Raw genomic sequence first — 21,461 nt, 5'->3', positions numbered from 1 at the left:
TGAAGTGTTGACAATTTTTATTGCAAGCAAATTATGATGTATTAGTGGGGGAACGATGAGACCGATCAACAGCTTGTGGTATAATTATCGCATTGTAAACCGAACGAGGTTGAGGCCGAAATTATATTACTGACAACGTAACAATTAGAATCTTTAATTGCAAAAATGACTCGCTTTTCAATCCAGAGATGGACAGGCTCTTAGACTACAAATCCTTAATCGTCTCCATTATTTATTTCACAATTGTTGTAATATTCGTTAAATTTCATCTACGTTACAGGTATGTCTCTTTTGATTGTATTCTTCCGAATCGTTTCTCTGTTGTTGCTGGTTCCCAGTATCTCCAAGACTTGTCAGGTGTGTCGCGGTCATCGTTCAAGGGAACAAATTCACTTGGAATATCCTCATTGTCTGGTTTGACTTCTTTAGGCCTGTAGAACAAGATGAACGCTCTGTTTTGAAACTGAAATTTTCTTGATATAGGTCATGGCTAATGAACTGACCGATCAAGTAGCCAAATAAAATGCATTAAACTTCCATACTCACCTTAAGCACGGTAGCAGAAGTTTTGGGTCGACATTCTTACGCCTTTCTGACGGTTTGATACACCTTACAATTTCACTGACAAGTATCCCAACGGATATAGTCACAACGAAACTCACCATGCCATACCAAGGTTGAGCTATCTTGTAGAATTGGGGGAAAACACATGTCAATCATAAAATCCTATCATCTTGAGCAGTCTGAGAATTCAGAGTGGACGAAACAAACGTTAAGATTATCAAAAATGATACACATAATCCTGACAAACAAAGAGGCTGGTTTATTTGGTCACAGTGTATGCAATCCAAATCGTTATCCAGGAAGTAAACCTTTAGTAACTTGTCTGAACACAGAAAATGCATTGGCGTATTAAGATAGCTTGAAGATTGCAAAATCCAAAGCACAGAGTGAATTTTCAGAGAAACAAGTGTTTCATCTATAGCAGTACCAATGGAGTTGTTGATGGAGACCTGATTATCGTAAAAATGTCGGTCACCGACGAAGGCGTAGTTCGAGATATTGAGGTTTAAAGCAGACGGCTTGCTTGTCTTTCTTTCACAGGATAAACGTGCACAATAATACAAATGTCGAGTATTGATGAACAACGGCACTCAAGTTAATCTATCTACGCATAGCTCTATTGTTGTTGTGAGGAGAGGTGAATGCTATCCAGCCTAGAAGTCTAATCTACTTGTTTTTCGAACTTACTTTGTAAACTGGTAACATCTTTGCTGTGCCCATCCGTGCAAGCATCGTTCCTATACCGATCCACATACCCTGCAATATTCCGATACACATACCAACAAGCGTTCCCCTGAGAGTAGAAAATTCACTACGTTAAAACTGTACAGAAGTGAAGGTGTTAATTCATTGCATGTGATTTTGAGGTACGAACCCCAAAGAGGCACGGTCTTTAAAACTCGGGTTAAGTCTCCTCTCTTCCAGTTTCTGAGTATCTCATGTCGATTGAGCTCTCAATTGCGAACGCACCGCCAGGATACTTTACAAGTGTTCATAAGTATCTGTCGAAAAATAGTGCCTAAATAGGTTGAAATACAGTACTTGTGATAAGTAACTCGCAATATGCAGCGGTTAGAAAGATTAAATCTAATTAGTACATTGCCATTATTCAAAGCAACCTAAAAAATGTGAATCCGGGGCCATTCTCTATGAAATTAGCTTAATTGGAAATCATTCAGTAAGAACAATGAGCTTCAGTAAACCACTTGCAAGCTTGCTGCAAGCTTCCGAGTCGCCTCTGCATTTTGTAAAGTGTGCCCTCGGGAGTGTACCAGGCGATATGAGACGAGACAGCTACTTTGGTTAATATATGCTTTTTTGTTGACTGCTCCTTTGAACTATAATTGCAATATACATGTAAATATGGACGTATTTTGGAGACCTTGTTTCCACGTCAGACCCGTTCTGAGGGATTCTTCGTCCAAAGGAGAGTGGACATTATTTACCGTACCGGCATTGCTGTGGTAACTCAATGCTAATTGAACGGCCCATGAGAAACACGAAATTACAAAAGGCCGCAATATAAGGCACATTTCTGTTAAACATTTTGATTGTTATACTAAACTGCAATTTTTTTTCCGTTTTGGTTATTGCTATACTTCAAGTGATATTACCACTAAAGCTAATTTACAAGGTTTCCAAAATTATAAAATATTGGTGGTCTGAATAGATGTCATATTTCTTTTCGTACACATTCTTACTGCTTCACTGATCGCCAATTGGCTTTTAAATTAATTGTTTTACTGCTGTACAGACGTTTGAAACCCTTAGTGGTCAGCCACCTCGAAACTGAAATTACTTTTGTCAATACCTATACAGATGCTTCTGTAAAGGTATATTCCTTTTTAAGACTACTGGACAGAAATTTAATCGACAACGTTGCAGCCCTTCAAAGTTATAAATAAATTTCCCTCTGTAAAAGAAACATTGTTACCTTGTCTGGGTTCATGACTAAGTTATATGCTTTTGTCATACCCAATTTAACAAGACGGGTCTTCTCTTGTCTTCTCTTCTCTTGTTTGCACTACATATACCTATAGTAAGTTTCTCATAAGCAGTATCTTTTGTTCGTTTATTGTTGCGTGTCAGTCTTCTGAGACCTCTATTAAGTTTCTCATAAGCAGTATCTTTTGTTCGTTTATTGTTGCGTGTCAGTCTTCTGAGACCTCTATTCGAAATTGCAATGCAAATTTGTAATTCGGACAACCTTACATACACAAACAACTGCAGCAACAGCAGCAGCAGCAGCAGCAACAACAACAACAACAACAACAACAACAACAACAACAACAACAATACAGTGATAACCACTGAGACGTACTACAATAATGTTATTATCTTCATGTCAACTTTTCAATCTCTTACCATGAGTTCGCTCTTGGATAGGCCATGCCTAATGTGAAGGCACCTGCGATGGGTCCTCCAATGGCGCCAAATGTTATCATGGCGATGCTTAACAGACTGCCAAAGTAAGGTAAGCCGAGCGCCAGAGCAGTGCTGATTAAACCGAAGACCAGAGCTGTGGAGAATAAGACAGTCGTCATCCCGTTTACAATCTACCTTGGGATGTCACATTATTACAATGTGTGGTGATTTATGAATCTTCAGACAACATGAAAGAAATTATACCAAATTTGAAATTTGGAGCAAAACAACCTCACATGATCTGCATTTAGATTTGTTTGTATCTAAATTTCTTCGAAATTGTTCCGCGCAATCGTTATAAATTCGTACTTCAAATATTGTGATATCGAAAAGACTGAAGATGATGTACCAAATGATATTATCTTCTTCGATTATTACGGTCTACTTACTTAATATTTTAGATATTACAATATCCCTTTTGTCACTTTCTTGGAAGGGACTTTTTGAGCGCCTTGATCGCCATCGCCGCCAAGGTTTAACAATATCCCTGAGAGCCACAGCTACGATCGCATTCAGACCAGATGAAATTGAACTGGAAAGATAGGGTAAAAACAGAGATATTTTGAATTTAACTCCTCAGGCAAAACATTACAGAATGATAAATTGCAAAACGAATTTTGCGAATTACATATCGACCATAAACACAAACTCTGAGCTGTTATGTTAGGGCTAGCAACGTTTGAACTAGAGCGTCAAAATGATTATTTTCCAGACAAGATGTTAACGTTTCTATCAATAAAACCTCATTCAGCGTAATAAAAAAGTTTTTGCACATATATTTATTTCTCTCATCCATTTTTTTATGGTTGGCAAAGAGGATGAGGTAATTCCGACTGTGAGGGCTAAAATTCGAGGAACACTGTAATATTTAGGGATCAAACCAAAATGCAATTATTAGTCGGCGAAACACGATTCATCTGAGCTTAGATGAATAGAATTTTAGAATAAACATACATTACCCTTGCTGAGCAGTTATATATATATATATATATATATATATATATATATATATATATATATATATATATATATATATATATATATATATATATATATATATATTCTCGTTGATATATATATATATATCTATATCTATATATATTCTCGTTGATATATATATATATATATATATATATATATATATATATATATATATATATATATATATATATATATATATATATATATATATATATCTTTTTTTTCCAATGAGAAGAATGCAGGAGGCATGAAACTTAAGCATGAAACTTGCATAACGGAAATTATTACTTTATACTTGAAGTAATTTATTTTACTATTTATAATTGAAAAAGAGATTTCAAGGATTGGATGGACTGGTGCTGTGAACATGTATGTCCACGTGCTTTTGAAGATAGTCTGCGGTGTGGGTCACAGCTATCATGTGCCGGTTGGAAAAATTCCCTACCTGAGTGACCCAGCGAATAAAGATGAAATGAAGAGTCCCTGTATTCCCGGGATATGACCAAGCGTGCCACTCACGAAATAAACAAGTATCTGGGGAAGGAAACAAGCAGTCATTTGTTTAAGCTAAACGTGGATGCAATTAAAGTCCCTATGTTATGTGTGTACTTTATGAGAGAGAGAGAGAGAGAGAGAGAGAGAGAGAGAGAGAGAGAGAGAGAGAGAGAGAGAGATTAAGCGGTTTGATTTGTGTGTGTGCTTTAAAGTGTGTATATATGTATGTATGTATGTATGTATGTATGTATGTATGTATGTATGTATGTATGTATGTATGTATTCTACCTGATCCGGTCTTTTAAACCGAGGTTCGTAGTTAACTGTATCCAACTCTTCGTACAGTAGCTCTAAGTCAACAGTGAAGTCTGTAAAGTAAATTATACCAACAGCATTTGTAAATGTTTAGCTTACGTGTTCACAAACGTGACCTAATGACGTACCGATGTGTGTGTATGTGTGTGTGTGTGTGTGTGTGTCTGTCTGTCTGTCTGTGTGTCTGTGTGTCTGTCTGTCTGTCTGTTTACACGATAACTCAAGAACCTCTGTATGGATTCAAGTCAGCTTTGGTAGACAGGTACCATACGCAAATGGCAAGTTATGAAATATAAGTTTTTTTTCATATAATGATTTTCTCTGGAGACATTTATGACAGTGTCGAAATACATCAAGAAATACTGCACAAAATCTCATGAAACTTTTCACTGATGACAATGTCAGAACATTATGATGATATTGTGGGGTCATGGCAACAATTTGTTAATTTGTATTTTAAATTTACTTATGTGTTTAGTAATACAACTCCGAAGTTCCTACACCAAATTTGATGACATCTTCTACAAATATTGATCTTCTAGATATCTAATTGTACTGAGATGCATTGAGCAAAGTAATCAACAGCTCATTTACATATATTATGAAGTTTTGTGATTAGTCATATAACTCCGAAATAAACTGCACCAAATCTGATGAAATCTGCTGCAGATACTGATCTGACAGATATCTGACTGTGTTGTGAGGCATTTAGTTGTGTGAACTTAATTAAGGGTTCATTTGTATATTTAATAAACTTAAGAATTAATAAAATAACTCTGGTACCAAATTTTGTGAAACCTGCTACAGATTTTGGTTTGATAAATATGTAATCGTTGCGTGTAGCACTGAGCAGTATCAAGCTAATTAAGGGTTCACTTGCATGTTTTATTAACTTTGCAATTAGTAATATGACTCCGAAAATACAGCATTAAATTTGATGAAACATGCTACAGGGCTTGGCAATTCATAGAGTTGCAAGTCCCGATAATAAACAATTACAAGTACAGATATTGATCTCATATATATCTATTTGTCTAATGAAGCATTGAGGATTGTCAAGCTATGACCAGATCATTTGCATATGTAAGAAGTTTTGTAATTAGTGATTTAACCCCGAAAGTACTGCAAGAAAGTTGATGAAACCTGCTACAGATATTGATCTGGCAGATATATGATTGTCCTGTGAAGCAATTAGCAGTGTCAAGTTCAATAATTGCTCTTTGCATATATTATAAACTTTGTAATTAGTAATTTACCTTCGAAATTAAAACACCAAATTTGATGAAAGTCGCTTCAGATATTGATGTGGTATAGATGTCTGATTGTATTGTGAACCATTGAGCACATTAAGAAACGTCTCATTTGCATATGTCATGAATTTTTGTAATTAGTAATTTGACTCCAAAATTACCAAACTCGATGCAAGCTACAACATATACTGATCTGACATATCTTGCTCTTTCCATGAGGCGTTTATCAGTGTCAATGAACGGCTTATTTGCATATTCAATGACCTTATGTAATTAGAAATATGAGTCAAAATTATTGTACCACATCTTATTACACTTGCTACATATAAGAAAGTGACAGATATCTGGCCGATACTGGGAATTATTGACAAGTATCCTGTCAATAGATTGCTAAACTACAGTAATTTTACTGAGAGTAGCTGAAGGTATTTTACATGATTAAAATGTACGTAATGTTTCTTCCTTGCTCGTATTAAATTCAAATGACAGCAGTCTAAGGAATTCAGCATCTTTATTTCAGCTAATAACATATTTGTATATTCTAATGACCTTTGGAAGTAATTTGTGGTGAATAATGTTCATATTGTTGATCATAACACTGTCATGTGACAAACATGAAGCAAAAGTTTAAATTTACAAACAACTGCAATATACTGGAAAAACGTGAGGATTTTCAGTTCGTATCTGTGTTTAATGGTATAGTTTATGGCTGTGTTTTTAATATGTTCTCTGGAGTATGATTTCTTAATGGTATTGGATCAATGAGAGGACTGAATTTATGGAGTATGAAATATTGTATCGCAGAGTAATCGCAGAGTGAGACAGTCACTAAGAGTTGTGTGTTTATTGTTTTCTGTCTTTTACAATATTTTGATGATGAAGCCAAAATCTCACTGCGCTGTTTTCGCTCGGTATTTTCAAGTATACTTACTTTCAAACGGCGAGAATGTTCCATTAATCGGCGGAAACAGAGGTGTAAGCTTATCTACAAATTGAAAAATCAAAAGACATCAGTAATGCAAATGGTAACAAACACAACAACAAAAACACAGAAAATATCTGTGTTGCTCGAGTTAACATAAATTTACCGTTTATTACCATTTAGGCAAATGGATCGTTGGTGTTGTTCGTTTGTTTCAAATCCTAAGGCCGGTTAAATATAGATTGGTCCGACAAAAAACGATATAGTTCTATACAAACCCAAGAAGGTTCAACCTTGTGACAAAAAAATGTTGGTTCAGTAAAATGACTGTTAGGATACGAACACCTTTTATATACAATGAAGTCTTATCTTATATTTTGTGTATCAATTCTCTGTTACCGGTTGGTGAGGTCACGTCAACGGGTCAAGGGTAACCTAACAACCCTGAGATCAGTAAGAAATATAAACAATACTGTAAAGAAATGAGTGACATACTGAATGCCAGAGCATATCTTGAACGTTAAAGATGTGCAGGTTTTGCTCTTGAGTTTGTGTTCACCCTTTGACTTTGATAAAGAATGGACGAGCAAAAAAAAATTGCATGTGAAAGACTACCCAATCGGCTGCAAAATACAAATCTTCATCTACGACAACACTATAGAAATGACTAAAGAAATATAGGTACATAGCAATGCATGTATCAAAGAAATGTGCACCGAGAAGGTTTTAAACTTGCGCAATACAAACCTATAAAAGCCGGTCGAAGTAAATCTATATCTGACAATTAGAATTCTATCGAACAGAAAAAAGTGGTCCCAGCTGCAGAACAAACGCTAATCAATACTGTATATCCACGAAATTATGTTATTAGGGAACCGTCGGCAATTGCAAGGGATTCGCCGGGGGCATTTGGGAGCGTCTAAGGGGGAGGGTCACTTTTGATAGAAGTTGATTTTACGGCCAAACCTTCGATTGTCCATGTGATATTTCCTGAATAAGAAATCACAGACGAATACACAGATTCTTTTATATACACACATTATCAACAAGTTTCACAAGCAAAGAAGATGCAATGTCATCCAACATTAAACACATTGAAGAGTCAAAGTTGATGAAAGACAGAGGACAAAAACATATGGAATAGGTGACAAAGTGTAAATCAATCATCAAACGTCTGTAAATGCTCAAATATTGTTAGTTTTATATTAAAAAATGGTTCATAATTTCCTCATAGACTACCATGTATAGTGAATCAATATTTCGGCGAAATTCGAAACTAAAAATTTCTTGAACACACATTGACTTGGAATCACCCTAATCTAATCTAGTACAATAATATCAATTATCAAGCGTACATAGATACATAAATTTCCAGAGTTTTGCTTTGGAAAAAAATATTTATAGTTTCCTCATAGACTACTGTGTAAAGTGAATCAGCATGTTGGGGAAATTCCAAAATCAAATGTCTCACACACACTCATGGAATTGTGACCACCTTAGTCTAATCAAGGACATTTGTATAAATTCACAAATGAACAGATATCGCTAGTTTTATGTTTGAAAACATTACATAGTTCTCTCATAGACTACCATGTATAGTGAAACAACACTTTCGATGAAATACCAAAATCTAATTTCTTATATTCAAATACACATTTAACTTCCAATTTCAAGTAAAGTGCATTTTAATATATTATCAAACATATATAAATGTACAGATATAGCTTGTTTTGTGGGGAAAATTGTCAATAGTTTGCCTGATAGACTCCATGTATAATGATTTGATAGTGAAGCACTATATCAGTCACATCTTGCCTTCTTATAGTTGCACAAAATTTGGTGACCCTCGTGCAAATGTGTGAAATGTCATGTTTCTTCAAAAATGCTTGCTTGATAAATTGCGACGTATCCACAAAAAACGTCGGCTCTGCCCCTATTATTTCTGTCCCGTACTTACAAAACAAACAAACCAAGTGTAATGGAATAGTGCAATGATTGGGGGAGGGTAAAATTTTAGAATGTCGGACAGGGGAAGGGTCACATTTCAGACAGGAGGATAGGGGAGGGTAACATTTTTACGCTACTGGTGTACATGGAATTCCCCCGGCCCACCCCCCGTAATCACTAAAGCCTCCTTTATCCGAATCACTCACGCCGCCACGCCTCGCGACGAAGCGCACGTGCACACAGTAAGGGGTTCAGACCTGGATGAGCAATGTGTGACAGAAACTGATCGACAAAGCTAACTAACACAACCGCAATCAGACATAAAAATAAAACAGTCACTGTAATGGTACATTTGCAAACGACCACTCTCCCAAACAAACCCACAAACACAAACACAAACAAACAAAAGAGAAAACTCTCTTGATATTATTTTTAGGTAATCAGTCCTTGATTTTGCCCAACTATTCAATATCGTGATATCTATTGCAACACACCGCATCCAAAATTTCTATTGTGACTTGTTATTGTATGGTCAATTGGTATATGACATCTGGCGCAAGAATCACCTAGGGAGCGGTCATTATTTACTGCCTTGACGTCTGAGGAATTTCATCGAAAACTCTGAAAATTCGAGTAACGCCCCTCGCCTCTCGCATTGAAAATTTTTAGAAATGGATGTATGAAATGGCACAATCTGTAAAGAGTTTCAATTCATTTTGCACAAAACTTAAGTAACCACCCTTCTTTCTCCCCATATTTTGAACATCCCCTACTGTGCCTTTCAATTTTCTGAGTGTCCCCCCTCAGATTCCCCTGATCCCCCAGGGCCGTAAATAATGACTACTGCCTTAGTAGTTAATAGTTTCGTAAATTTTACCCGACCTTGAAAGACTCATGGTAACTGCTACCTAATAAGTTTGAAAGCGCTATCTACTCTACACATGTTCGCATTCCGGAAATGTGCACAAAGTTGGCGGTGTTCTACTACTGAGACGAGTGATGGCAGAAAAAGTGTCGATTCTTCAGTATTAAAGGAAATTAGGTGAGATCCATCAGAAATATGTACTGGTCATATTCGACTATTCAGCATACATTTATTTCTAATCGGGACTGTCCGTTGCCCAGACAGTCTTTGGAAAAGGTAAGACAATCCACCGGGGAACTTGTACTGTTGCTCTCATGGTAGTTCAAATACACCAGCGGATGATATAGTCAGGAATGTGATGTTTGCAGAGTGCGGGAAAAGGCAACTTACTGTTATAAAAGGCGACGAGCGCAAGACCAGTGAAAAGCATCATTGAATATACAGCTAGTTTGAGCGGTAAGGTCAAAAGCATTGTCCTGGAAGGAAAGAAAGCAATAACTCATTCATACGGTTCGAATAGGCTTTTCCTTCAAGAAACCGATGTGACAAAAAAGCAACTCATGCGCTTTATGCATGCCTAACATTAAAATCCAACCATGGGGTCATAAACTGTAGGATGTTCATTTGTCACGAGAGGGAAATTATCGCCACAACCGATCACCTTTGACCTGGTACCTTAATTTCGATTTTGGCACCTGACTGAGTCATTTAAGTCTCAGGCGGTCGACCATATTTTCAACGTCACGGTGGCGGATTTCTACAGGTAAAACACGTAAGATTACAAAAGCCAAAGTGGAATTTTAGGTTATACAAACATTTTATTCAAGAAATGCCTAAAAAGAGATGAAAGATTCAAAAGTTGAGCTACTTTCTTTTTCCATGAAAACGGTTACATTTTCGGTAAAAGTTTTTATCTGACTATCTTAAACTCTTGCTGTAGTGAGAAGTCGACTTTTCACCCACAATGCGTTTCGATGTGACAAAGGCTATTTCAGGTAGTGAGAACTGTCATTGCATTTTGAAAGGAAATTGTAAAACAACAAAAAAACAATAAAATGAGAAAATTAAAAAACAGGAATAGATCTACCGTAGTTTGCAGAAATATTGACCTTACTAAAAGATATGAATGTTTCACCAACGAAAAAGTGTACGTTGCCGAATGTTCGTTACAAAAACAATTGCACAGTGGCACCAACCCTTCCAAGATCTTTTGAGTTATCTCTAATTTGAAGACAGGAACATAAATTCCATGTGTAGTAACCTCTGTCCCTGAGTCTGCAATATGGAGAACACCACAACAGTATTCATAGGCCTATTTGGCTCTTGTCTGTTTGTAAATGACTGTCAACATCCATGGAATTTCTTGCAGTTAACTGTATACCCATTTCTGGATGCAGAACATGCATAACTTTCATTTACACGGCTTTCACACTGCTGAATATGACGCGTTATTTGCATTCAAGATGAAACTCATGAGTTGAGAAACTGAACTCACCCCTGCGCCCTTCGTACAGACTTGGCGGCCATGATACGTTGAACAGCGCCTTGGTTAACGACGTTAGCTAACGCTGTCATCATTCCATTAGCAAGCATCGACCACATCGAAGAGCGTACTGTGAGATCAAATCTAGTGCTGAAAGGAAGCAGATTAATCGTTCTTATAAAGTAAATCCAGTTATAAAGATTATAAATATTTGCCTTTGATATGCAGTAATGTGAAGATTTGGGAAGACCAAAGCCGCGGCATTTTAAACTCCCCCTGTGAAGTTTGGAATTAAAGACCCAGTAGCAGTATACGTAACTCCACTGTTTTTTTGTTTCGCATATCAATTGAAAGATCTTACACTGATTCCCGTTAGCATGATGAGTCAGCTCAGATATATATCCCAGATATATATCCCTAATTAGGAATGTTCATCAAATATGCAAATTAGCAATCCACTTTCGTGTCACCCTTTATGTCTTTCATGGTGAATAAATCCTCTGTTTTTATTATGCATTAATTTTACTATGCATTAATCATTAATTATGCAGATTTGTATGAAATATGCAAGAACCACCATAAACTTATCAGTTTTTGCCATTCTCAATCAAAATCTATCTTCTAGATTTGATTTTGATCTGACAAGCCGTTGTTTAGATATCGCGCCAACAGACAGACAGACAGGCAGGCAGATACACAGACATCACTGCGAATTTGCTGATGTGTATGAAAATCAATTAAATATACAATTTAGGAATTGGCTGAAGCAATAATGACTTTCAATAATGTTGCATCATAGTATCTGTAATCTTCATAGCAATTTTCGTCAACTTTGGTGGACATAATCAAGATATACATCACTAATTAGGAAAGTTTATTAAATATGCATATTAGGAATTATCTGTCACGGGATATATATCCTGGTATGGTCAACATTTGTAGCAAATCTTATCGAATGGTGTGTAGTCGTTCTCAATGTATATCCTTTTTTCAAAAATCATTAATTATGCAAATGGACAAACATTTTCCAAGCCACTCTCACCAAAAATCAATCAGTTCTTGTCATTTGCACATTTAATCTATGTACCCGATTTGATTCCGATCAACCAATCCGTTTATGAGATATCACGTCAACAGACAGACAGACCGACCGACATGAATATGAATATGTAATTAGCTGAATAAAAATATAAAAGTTCTTTGACTGCTGTCATTGTACCACCACTTTATATAGCACGTGCAATTGCCAAACTGTGAAAGCTCATTTGATGTGTAACTTAAAAATTAGCTTACATGAAAATGTGAAATGACTGTCAATATTGTTTTAACCTGGTATCATCAATGCACATGCCATGTTTTGCCAATGTTGATCGAGTTAATCTCGGTATGTATCCCTCAATAGGAAAGTTCATTAAATATGCAAATTGGGAGTTTGCTTAAGTAAAATTGCTTATTTACTTTCAATAATTTTATATCATATCATCTCCAAAGTACATGCCGAGTTTCATCAATTTTGGTCAAGTCAATTCAGATATATCTCCCTGAATAGGAAAGTTCATTACATATGCAAATTAGGGATTAACTTTGGCAAAAATGCTTAATGATTTGAAATAATGTTAAACCATAGAATCTTCAGTATACATGCCAAGTTATGTCAATTTTGATTGAGCCATTTCAGTTATATATCCTTAACGACAAAAGTTCATTAAATATGCAAATTAGGAATTGGCGAAAGTGAAAATACTTAGTGACTTTAAATAATGTTATATCGCAGTATTTTTAATGTACATAGCAAGATTCATCAATTTTGATCATGAGAATTCAGTGAAAAGTTCACTAATATGCAAGTAATCTTCATGTCACCTCTTAATGCCTTTCAAGGCTAATATATCTCGGTATGATCAACATTTGGAGAAAATCTCATCAAATTGTGTGCAGTCATTCTCAATGTATGTCAGTTTTCTCTAAAATGAGATTTCGGGCCAACAGACAGGCAAACAGAAATACAGACAGACAGACAGTTGGGACAGACAGACAGACGGACATCGCTTTGACATTAGCTCACGTGTGTGAAAACTTTGATTAAGTCAATTAAGATAAATATCCCCAATGAGTAAAATTCGTTAAATATGCAAATTAGAGGCTGAAGTAAAAATGTTTAATATCTTTCAAGAATGTTGTATCGTAGTATCTTCATTATGTGTAGCAAGTTTCGTCAACTTTTATCAAGTCAATTCAGATATATGTCCCTAAATAGGGAAGTTCATTAAATATGTATATAACTTTTTCTTAAATTATTATGCAAATTAGCAGAAGGTCACTCAGCCACACCCACGAAATACCAATCAGTTCTTGTCATTTGCAAACTAAATCGATGTACCAGATTTGATTCTGGTCTGATGAGCCGTTTTTGAGATATTAGGCATACAGACAGATGGACACACAGACAGACACGCAAACAGACAGACAGACATCGCTGCGACATTAGCCCACGTGTGTGAACACGTGAGCTAAAAACGACATTTGGACTTGCATGAGCTAGAACGTAACCAAAGATGTCGTCTGCGGCTAAGCGTAACGATAGTCGAGAAATTTCTCTGTTTATCCTACTTTCTGAAGAAGAACTGAATATTCCTGTTTCTAACAGGGACGAAAACGATAATCAAACGTGCATTGAACGTTTTGAAAAAGTATTGCGCCGCTGTCGGGATAAACTTTTTCTTGCCGAACAACTCCAACATATTACATGCGACAAGTGTGTGGTACATTCTTATGCATGACTGCGGATGAGATGTGTTATAAAACACATATGGACTGGCCATGAGGGCAACAGCATACGTCTTTAACCCCATCGGGCCTGTGAGTCACCCGCAAAAACAGACTGTTTAAGTCGGCCTTCGGCCTTTGGAAGCAGTCTGTTTTAGGATGTGATTCACAGTCCCTCAGGGTACAGACATATGCTGTTGCCCTCATGACCAGTCAATATATGAAATTGTTACACACCTATGTCGCTAACCTGTGGAGTTTCATCGTACACACTTCAGGACGCTATGTGACTTTGGGCTGACAACAATTTTATCATATAATGTAAACACTTGTAAAACAAGACAATATCCACTGTTTTACAAGCAATATACATAAAACCATCGATATACATAAAACCATCAATGACTCAAGCAGTGAGCGATGGCCAATCCAAAAGTTTTGAATTTATGTGAAATAATCCTACAGAACTACAATAACGCTACATGACCTGGGCGCGTTCATTTTTAGCTCACGTGTAAAAACAGTAAGCTAAAGTCGCAGTGGCATCTGTCTGTCTGTCTGTCTGTTGTTCTGTTTGCCCGACATCTCAAAAACGGCTCATCAGATCAGAATCACATATCAGAATCACAAGATACTATAATATGACATTATTGAAAATCATTTAGCATTTTTACTTCAGCCAATTTCTTATTTGCATATCTAATGAACTTTTCTAATTAATGACATATATATCTAAATTGACATCAACCATTGAAGATACTATTATACAACATTCTTGATAGTCATTAAAGGGACAAAGTCGCCCATTTTTTCATTAATTTTGTTTGATACGAGATACTACTTATCTTGTTTGACATGTTGAAAGATACTGAATGAATGGGTGACCATGCATATATTCGACCCCGGTTTAAGGCCAATTAAATGAAACCATCTCGAAAATGAATTATTGGTCATGACCATTTATTCATTTTCGCGATGGTTCCATGTATCATGTCTAAAACCGGGCAAAATATGCTGTGTACATTGACAATACCAGGCTTAAACAATATTGAAAATCATTTCGCACTTTCATGTCAGTTTATTCATAATTTGCATATCTAATTAGCTTTTAATTTTGCATATAGCTTGAAGGACTTGACCAAAGGCAATTGCTCTTGCTATATAAAGTGGTGATACTGTGACAGCAGTCAAAGAAATTTAGTATTTTTATTTCAGCTTATTGCATATTTCATACTTAATGACCTTCAGAATTCATCTGTGGTAAATATTGTTTATGATGTTGATCATAACACTTTAAATGCAGTTCAAAACATGTGACATAAGTTCAAATTTACAGTCAACTGCAATAATAATGGAACACGTGAGCATATCAGTTGATATCTTGTTCGTTCTCTATGTGCTGAATGCGTATCAAGCGTATCATAGGCCATTGTGAAAACGCCATACTTTCGACTTTTCTTGTAAATTCGACTTCAAAAGGTGTATAATGATGAAGTCGTTCGCGCAATACCGGGATTAACTTCCTCGTACATCGTACGATTTGCTATCGTCCCCCTCGGCTACACGGTACAAAATTCTTATATTTGTGCATTATCTTATATAGAGTGCACAGAACACGGGACAGTATGTAACGAGAGAAATATACTAGGACTAAATGACTAAAATTGTTGTTATGTACTTCAAAAGGAGTAAGCACATGCTGCACTTATAAAAAAAAACATTTTAAGTCATTAATTTCTTGATTTTTATAATTAATTATATTACTTGTATTATATCTAAAATAAAGCAAATGGACTTGTAAGTTAATGAACATGTTCTGGTGCGTGTCAGAAATTGTCTGATACAGTATCACTCTAATGTTAACACACGTGAGCTCATGTCGCAGTCATGTCAGCCTGCCTACCTGTCTGTCTGTCTTTCTTTTTGTATGTCTGTTTTTCTGTCTGTCTGTTGGCGCTATATCTCAAGTACGGTTTATTTGATCAGAATACACTCTGGTACATTGATTGAGTTTGCAAATTGCAAAAAGGTGTTAGTTTTATGAGGGTATGGCTTGCATATTTTGAGCTCATTTGCATATTTAACGATTGTAGAAAAAACATCTACATTGACAATCAGATGAGAATTGCTACAAATGTTGATTGCACTAGAATATATCAACAATGAAAGATACTGAAATTAACATGTAAGTTAATAGATAATTTGCATATTTAATGAATTTTCCTCATTAGGGACCTAGTGTTATTGGATTATGGATTGGTATGATTACGATTATTTATATATCTAGATTGACTTAACAAAAGTTTATGAAAATTGCTAGGTTCATTGGAGATACAATGATTTAACAATAATAAACGTTGTTCAGCATTTTGAGAAAAGCTAATTACTAATTTGTATGTTTTACGGACTTTCATAATTAGTTATATATCTGAATTGACCTGATCAAAGTTTACGAAACTTACTTTGTACATTGGAGATACTGTGATATAACATTACTGAAAGTCATGACAAATTTTTACTTCAGCTATTACTTATTTGCATATTTAATGAACTGTTTTAATTAGTGATATGTATTTGGATTGACTTGATTAAAAGTGACGAAACTTGCTATTTACATTTGGGATACTATTCTTGAAAGATGTATCAGCATTTTAGATAGACTGATAACTCATTTGAATATCTAATGAACTGTTATAAGCATTTTCACACCAGCCTGTTACTAATTTGAATATTGAACTTCCTTTCCAAATTGGGGATATACGACTGGAAAGATACAACCATACTTTATGAAACTTACTATTTATATTGATTAGAGAGTTATATTGTATCATTGAAAATTATTTTGCATTTTCATGTCGGCTAATTTACAATATGCATATCCTATGAGCTTTCACAGTTTTGCAAAGCTTGAAGAACTTGACCAAAGGCGATAGATTTGCTGTATAAAATGGTGATACAATGACAGCAGTCCAAGGCATTTAGTATTTTTATTTCAGCTAATGACATAGTTGTGTACTTAATGACCTTTGGATTCATCTGTCATGAATATCATTCATGATGTTGATCATAGCAGTTTCCATGAAGTTGCAAACTTTTGGCAAAAGTTGCAATGTACAGACAACTGCAACATATTCTGAAATACGTGAGCATTTCAGCCCATATCTGGTTGTTGATGTTGTAACACGCAGTTAACTTACTCAATTTGCAAATTTCCTTCTTGATAGTTGTGCCGAAGAACTTCTGCAACCCCGCCAGAATCGATCGTTCCAATTACTAACACAGCGACGATTGACGCAAACATCACCAAGAATTGAAACACGTCAGACCAAACAACAGCACTCAGGCCACCCTGTTTTGATAAAAGAAGTAGCGCATTTTCGGGTAAGATAATGATGCATTTTTCTTTGGACAAAGCAGTTACCCGATTTCGGGTGAAATAATGACGCATTTTCTTAACAGGAGGAAAATTAACTCGGACTGACGACCATTAAACATGTACATGAGTTTGGAGTGAGATGCCTCGAGTCAACAAAGATAACTGCGATTTCTGTATGTAGTAGATATTTACTTTTCAAACGTAAACATCCATATTCTCTGCAATAAAAATGAAATGCAGAAGATATAAATTTTTACTATTAAGAATATATACCTAGATACATACATAGACACAGAGTACATACATACATACATACATACATACATACATACATACATACAAGTAAACATAATCGACTCTAAAGAAAGCCTATAGTTTACTCACAAGGGTTGTGTAGAACGTACAAATAGAACCAGTAACCACGACTGTGATCCAGTAAGCTGCATTATCGGCTGTACAAATAACAATTAATAAATTCAAATAAGGTGATTAAACAAGTAGTCTATCACGACTTCGGGGGCTCAACGTGCGAGAACCCCCCCCCCCCCAACTCAATATTTGTAGATTCAGGCATCAATATACGTTCATGGTTAAGGCGTTCGGGTCTAGGCCAATCTGATTAAAATCAAATATTCAGATGGTGACATCTCCACCTGTGTTAGTTCTTTGCTGACGAGACTGTAAAGGATAAGTAAAGATGGACGTCGCCATCTTTTCATCTTATTTTCAGTCATATTGTGTCTATGCATACGAATAGAAATATCCGCATTGGCGACTAAACTACACCACAAACACTCAAAAATTGCTGATTGGATATACCCTGCAAGATTTTAATACTAACACCTGATTTTATGAAATTTTCACGTTTGACTTGATTTTCGATCGCGGAAGCAATGCCGGCTGCCTCGTTGTTTGTTTACATAGACAAGGATGTCGAATATCGACTTCAACTGATTCTGTCGCAACAAAATTGATAACGTAGAGGCAGGATGTCCTGGTGTAGAACAGCACGAGTAGAACCCCGTATGATTTTTCGGGAAAGAAAATTGGCTTGCACATATATAGTAACTTATATTATAATTATGCTCGAATACTGATGGCGAAAACAGAGCGATTTGATCGGTCGACTGGTGAAAAAAAAGCGCTGCATTCATAGTGTACCTCATTCGGAATCCGTTCAAGTGGCTCAGAAATTAATTTTCTACGTCGTGCATACTGGATAACAGAATTTTAGTGAGATTTATGAAAGTAGTGAACTACGGATTTATCTACTCAAATGATTAGAATGAGACATAATGGTGACAGTGAAATTTTCTCCATTTTTCACAATGTCACTTACAAATTCTTGATTATTAGTTTTATCGTCGAATCTGTCAGTCTCCAATCCGCGTTCACTGAATATCATGTAAGCTGTTCGAAATTTTCAGCTGTAATTAGTCATATTTCGGGGCCCATATAGCACATGACCCTTATCAGAGATTTGTAGGTACAGAGAAATCATAAGTACAATGCTTCACACCAAATCCCGATATAATATTTAAATATTATAGCAACAAACTATCCCACCGACAGGTATACCATTCGGTTTTAACCTGTGTACTCCGTTTAATGTATGTATCACTCGTGTATATATTTCGTGCAAAATCTCGTAATACTATCGTCATGGGGAGGGGGAGGCTTATTGCTTTCATGCTACCCTAGCTAGAAATTTCTTTTCGTTCTTACTTGCTTCCAAAGCGATCCCTGGACCAATCATCGTACTTCCCATGTAAAGCAACACGAGAAAAGCAAAGGAACCAGCGCAAGTGATTTGCACGGTAGGGTGGAACCTCAATGCCATGTACTGAAAATGTGAAGAAAATAAGTGCTAATACGACTGACTGAATGGATAACAAGGCAGTTGATGTAATTCAAGCTAATTATTTTAGGCGTCCGTAGCGGTCATTGGCATTTAAAAACAAGTTCCATAATGTTGTTTGTACATTGTGATAAGATAACAGTCAAAGCCGTCCTAAGTTTACACAGTACGTTACACAAGAAGTCGTGGCTTTCGCAGAGCTATGCTTTCGATATTTTTAGATTTTTTATTAGATTTTTCTCAGAAAGGCCTATTTGTTCTTAAAGATCACCCGACATTGCTTTCACCGTCTTTTTATTTAGAGTCTGAATAATGCAATTATCTGATTTCGGAAACTCTGCTGGGGAAATGCAACATTTAATCAGGAAAAATATAATTGCTGGCTGGTATCTGTTGCCAACTGTTCCAACCATATTTGTGCAAAGTACAGGATTACTCCAATACTCTCGCCAAGCTACAAATGTACACTGAGTTGTGGTTCGATAGGCCTTACGGACCCTGAGAGAATTTCTAACTTAAGCCTCCCAAAAAAACAAACAAACAAACAAAAAACCAATAATAACTCGCGATGCATGATCCCGACAGTCCATCACAGCCAACATACCTCGTAAACACTGACTATGTCCAGCCCTCGGATAACAGGTACAAAGGTGAATGTAACCAACAAACCAGAAAGGACCACTCCGATCAAAGCAAACAGAAATGCTATACCGTTGACGTATACTTCAGCAGGCAGCCCGAGGATTGACATGCTAGATGTGAAGGTCACAAAATATGACGTTGCCAGCACTACACATCCGAGCTTACGATTAGCCAAAAGATATCTGGATAGGTGTAAAATGTCAGAGCCAATGATTATATTAATCAATGTCAACTAAAGATCACTGTGGCGATATGTACAAATCAGACAGCATTAACAAACTGTGATTGATAAACTTGAAAATTTCACGAGATACAGTAAAACTGACAAGGTGTGTAATCTTGTAGTCTACATCCGGTCTTATATCAGGCAATATCAAAAACTTTCTTTATATCATTCTTGCAATCGATTAACAACAAATCTTTCACAAGTTTGAAAAGCTGCTGAGAAAACTGATACGAGAGATCCTATTTTGTTGTTATGACTACAGATGATTATTGTCAGAAGACAAGGTACTTCCAAACTTCCGCAGGATACTTTAGCATTACGGACATGCTTGCACTGTAGTACATGATTGAGCGAATCGATATTTGATACATGTTAACATGCGTGAGACAAGGTGCGCAATTAACGATTGTAAATTACAATACATGTTTATGGTATTTATCGTGCAGACAGTTACTAATTTGTTTACGCATTTCAAAGAAACTGTTTTGAGGGTGCACTGGAGGAAACATGATTGTTTCTTTCCATTTCCCAATTTATTTCGATGAAATGACTTCTATAACATTTGAAGCTAAGGTAAAAGTGCTTCAATTGAAAAATCTTGCTTTGAAAACACTCACTTTGAAGTTGTCTTCTGACCTCCTTTTGCTAGACAAAAATACACACCAGTGAAAGCCGATACAGCCAGCACTGCGACGAACACTATCCAGTCCACTACACCTAGTGGGGTCGCTTGTCCGTCAGGCATCTTGTGATACGCGACACGATAAACTGAGAATATGTCCTTTCTCTTTGGCTCTCTAAGCCTGAACAAAATTTACAATTTATGAAATTAATCTGTTCGAAATCAAATCCTTTCACCTTTATAGCGGAAAGCGTATAAACCGACTATTATTGGACTTTCAAATCTGAATGAGACATTAATATGTAACTATCAATCCGTGTACGCGCAATTTCATGTCATGTCACGTTGGCACATGTTCCACACAAAATTCGATGAAAGATTTTCGACCCTAGCTACACCAGGTCAAGGTACTCCTTGCAGTCTCTCTTGATTTATTTCTCTTTTATCTCGGAAAACCTTATCTTAAAATTGACATGAGAGGAGATGGGACAGCTAGGGCACGAATGGCGACTTCAACATGCATGATCAGAGGTGAACATTCAGTATTTTATGATCATAACTCAACTTTCGTCATGTCTGTCGTTCGTCTGGCGCGTCATGGTAAAAGGTACAATCTAGAATGGAAAGTATTGCTTCAGGATTACTGATGAGCTTAGAGTTGTAAGAACGGTAATAGTCATGAAAGAACTAGACTTAAAATGGCCCCACTGACAGAAACGTTACTT

General features: G+C 36.2%; 1 protein-coding gene across 2 annotated transcripts in view; it reads right to left on the bottom strand.

The window, feature by feature from the left end:
* LOC139150074 (sodium-dependent multivitamin transporter-like) overlaps positions 1-21,461 on the bottom strand; it is a 38,344-nt gene continuing 16,883 nt past the window's right edge. The window contains exons 6-20 of one of the 2 annotated variants that reach the window (XR_011556187.1): positions 20,732-20,917; positions 19,851-20,070; positions 19,114-19,231; positions 17,773-17,840; positions 17,210-17,361; positions 11,259-11,396; positions 10,154-10,239; positions 6,961-7,014; positions 4,753-4,832; positions 4,415-4,503; positions 3,378-3,520; positions 2,929-3,082; positions 1,252-1,357; positions 547-682; positions 1-431 (exon numbers count right to left, since the gene is read on the bottom strand). Coding sequence is in view for 1 of the 2 variants with exons in the window: in XM_070722229.1 (XP_070578330.1) it covers positions 275-431; positions 547-686; positions 1,252-1,357; positions 2,929-3,082; positions 3,378-3,520; positions 4,415-4,503; positions 4,753-4,832; positions 6,961-7,014; positions 10,154-10,239; positions 11,259-11,396; positions 17,210-17,361; positions 17,773-17,840; positions 19,114-19,231; positions 19,851-20,070; positions 20,732-20,859 (1,833 nt within the window). In the remaining variant the exon portion in view is untranslated. Of the gene's footprint in view, positions 432-546; positions 687-1,251; positions 1,358-2,928; positions 3,083-3,377; positions 3,521-4,414; positions 4,504-4,752; positions 4,833-6,960; positions 7,015-10,153; positions 10,240-11,258; positions 11,397-17,209; positions 17,362-17,772; positions 17,841-19,113; positions 19,232-19,850; positions 20,071-20,731; positions 20,918-21,461 lie in introns of both variants that reach the window. The other variant, XM_070722229.1, reaches the window with a different exon arrangement.

Source organism: Ptychodera flava, chromosome 14 (assembly GCF_041260155.1).
Source record: "Ptychodera flava strain L36383 chromosome 14, AS_Pfla_20210202, whole genome shotgun sequence".
NCBI classification, from domain to species: Eukaryota; Metazoa; Hemichordata; class Enteropneusta; family Ptychoderidae; genus Ptychodera; species Ptychodera flava.
This window is presented reverse-complemented; position numbering and strand designations above follow the sequence as displayed.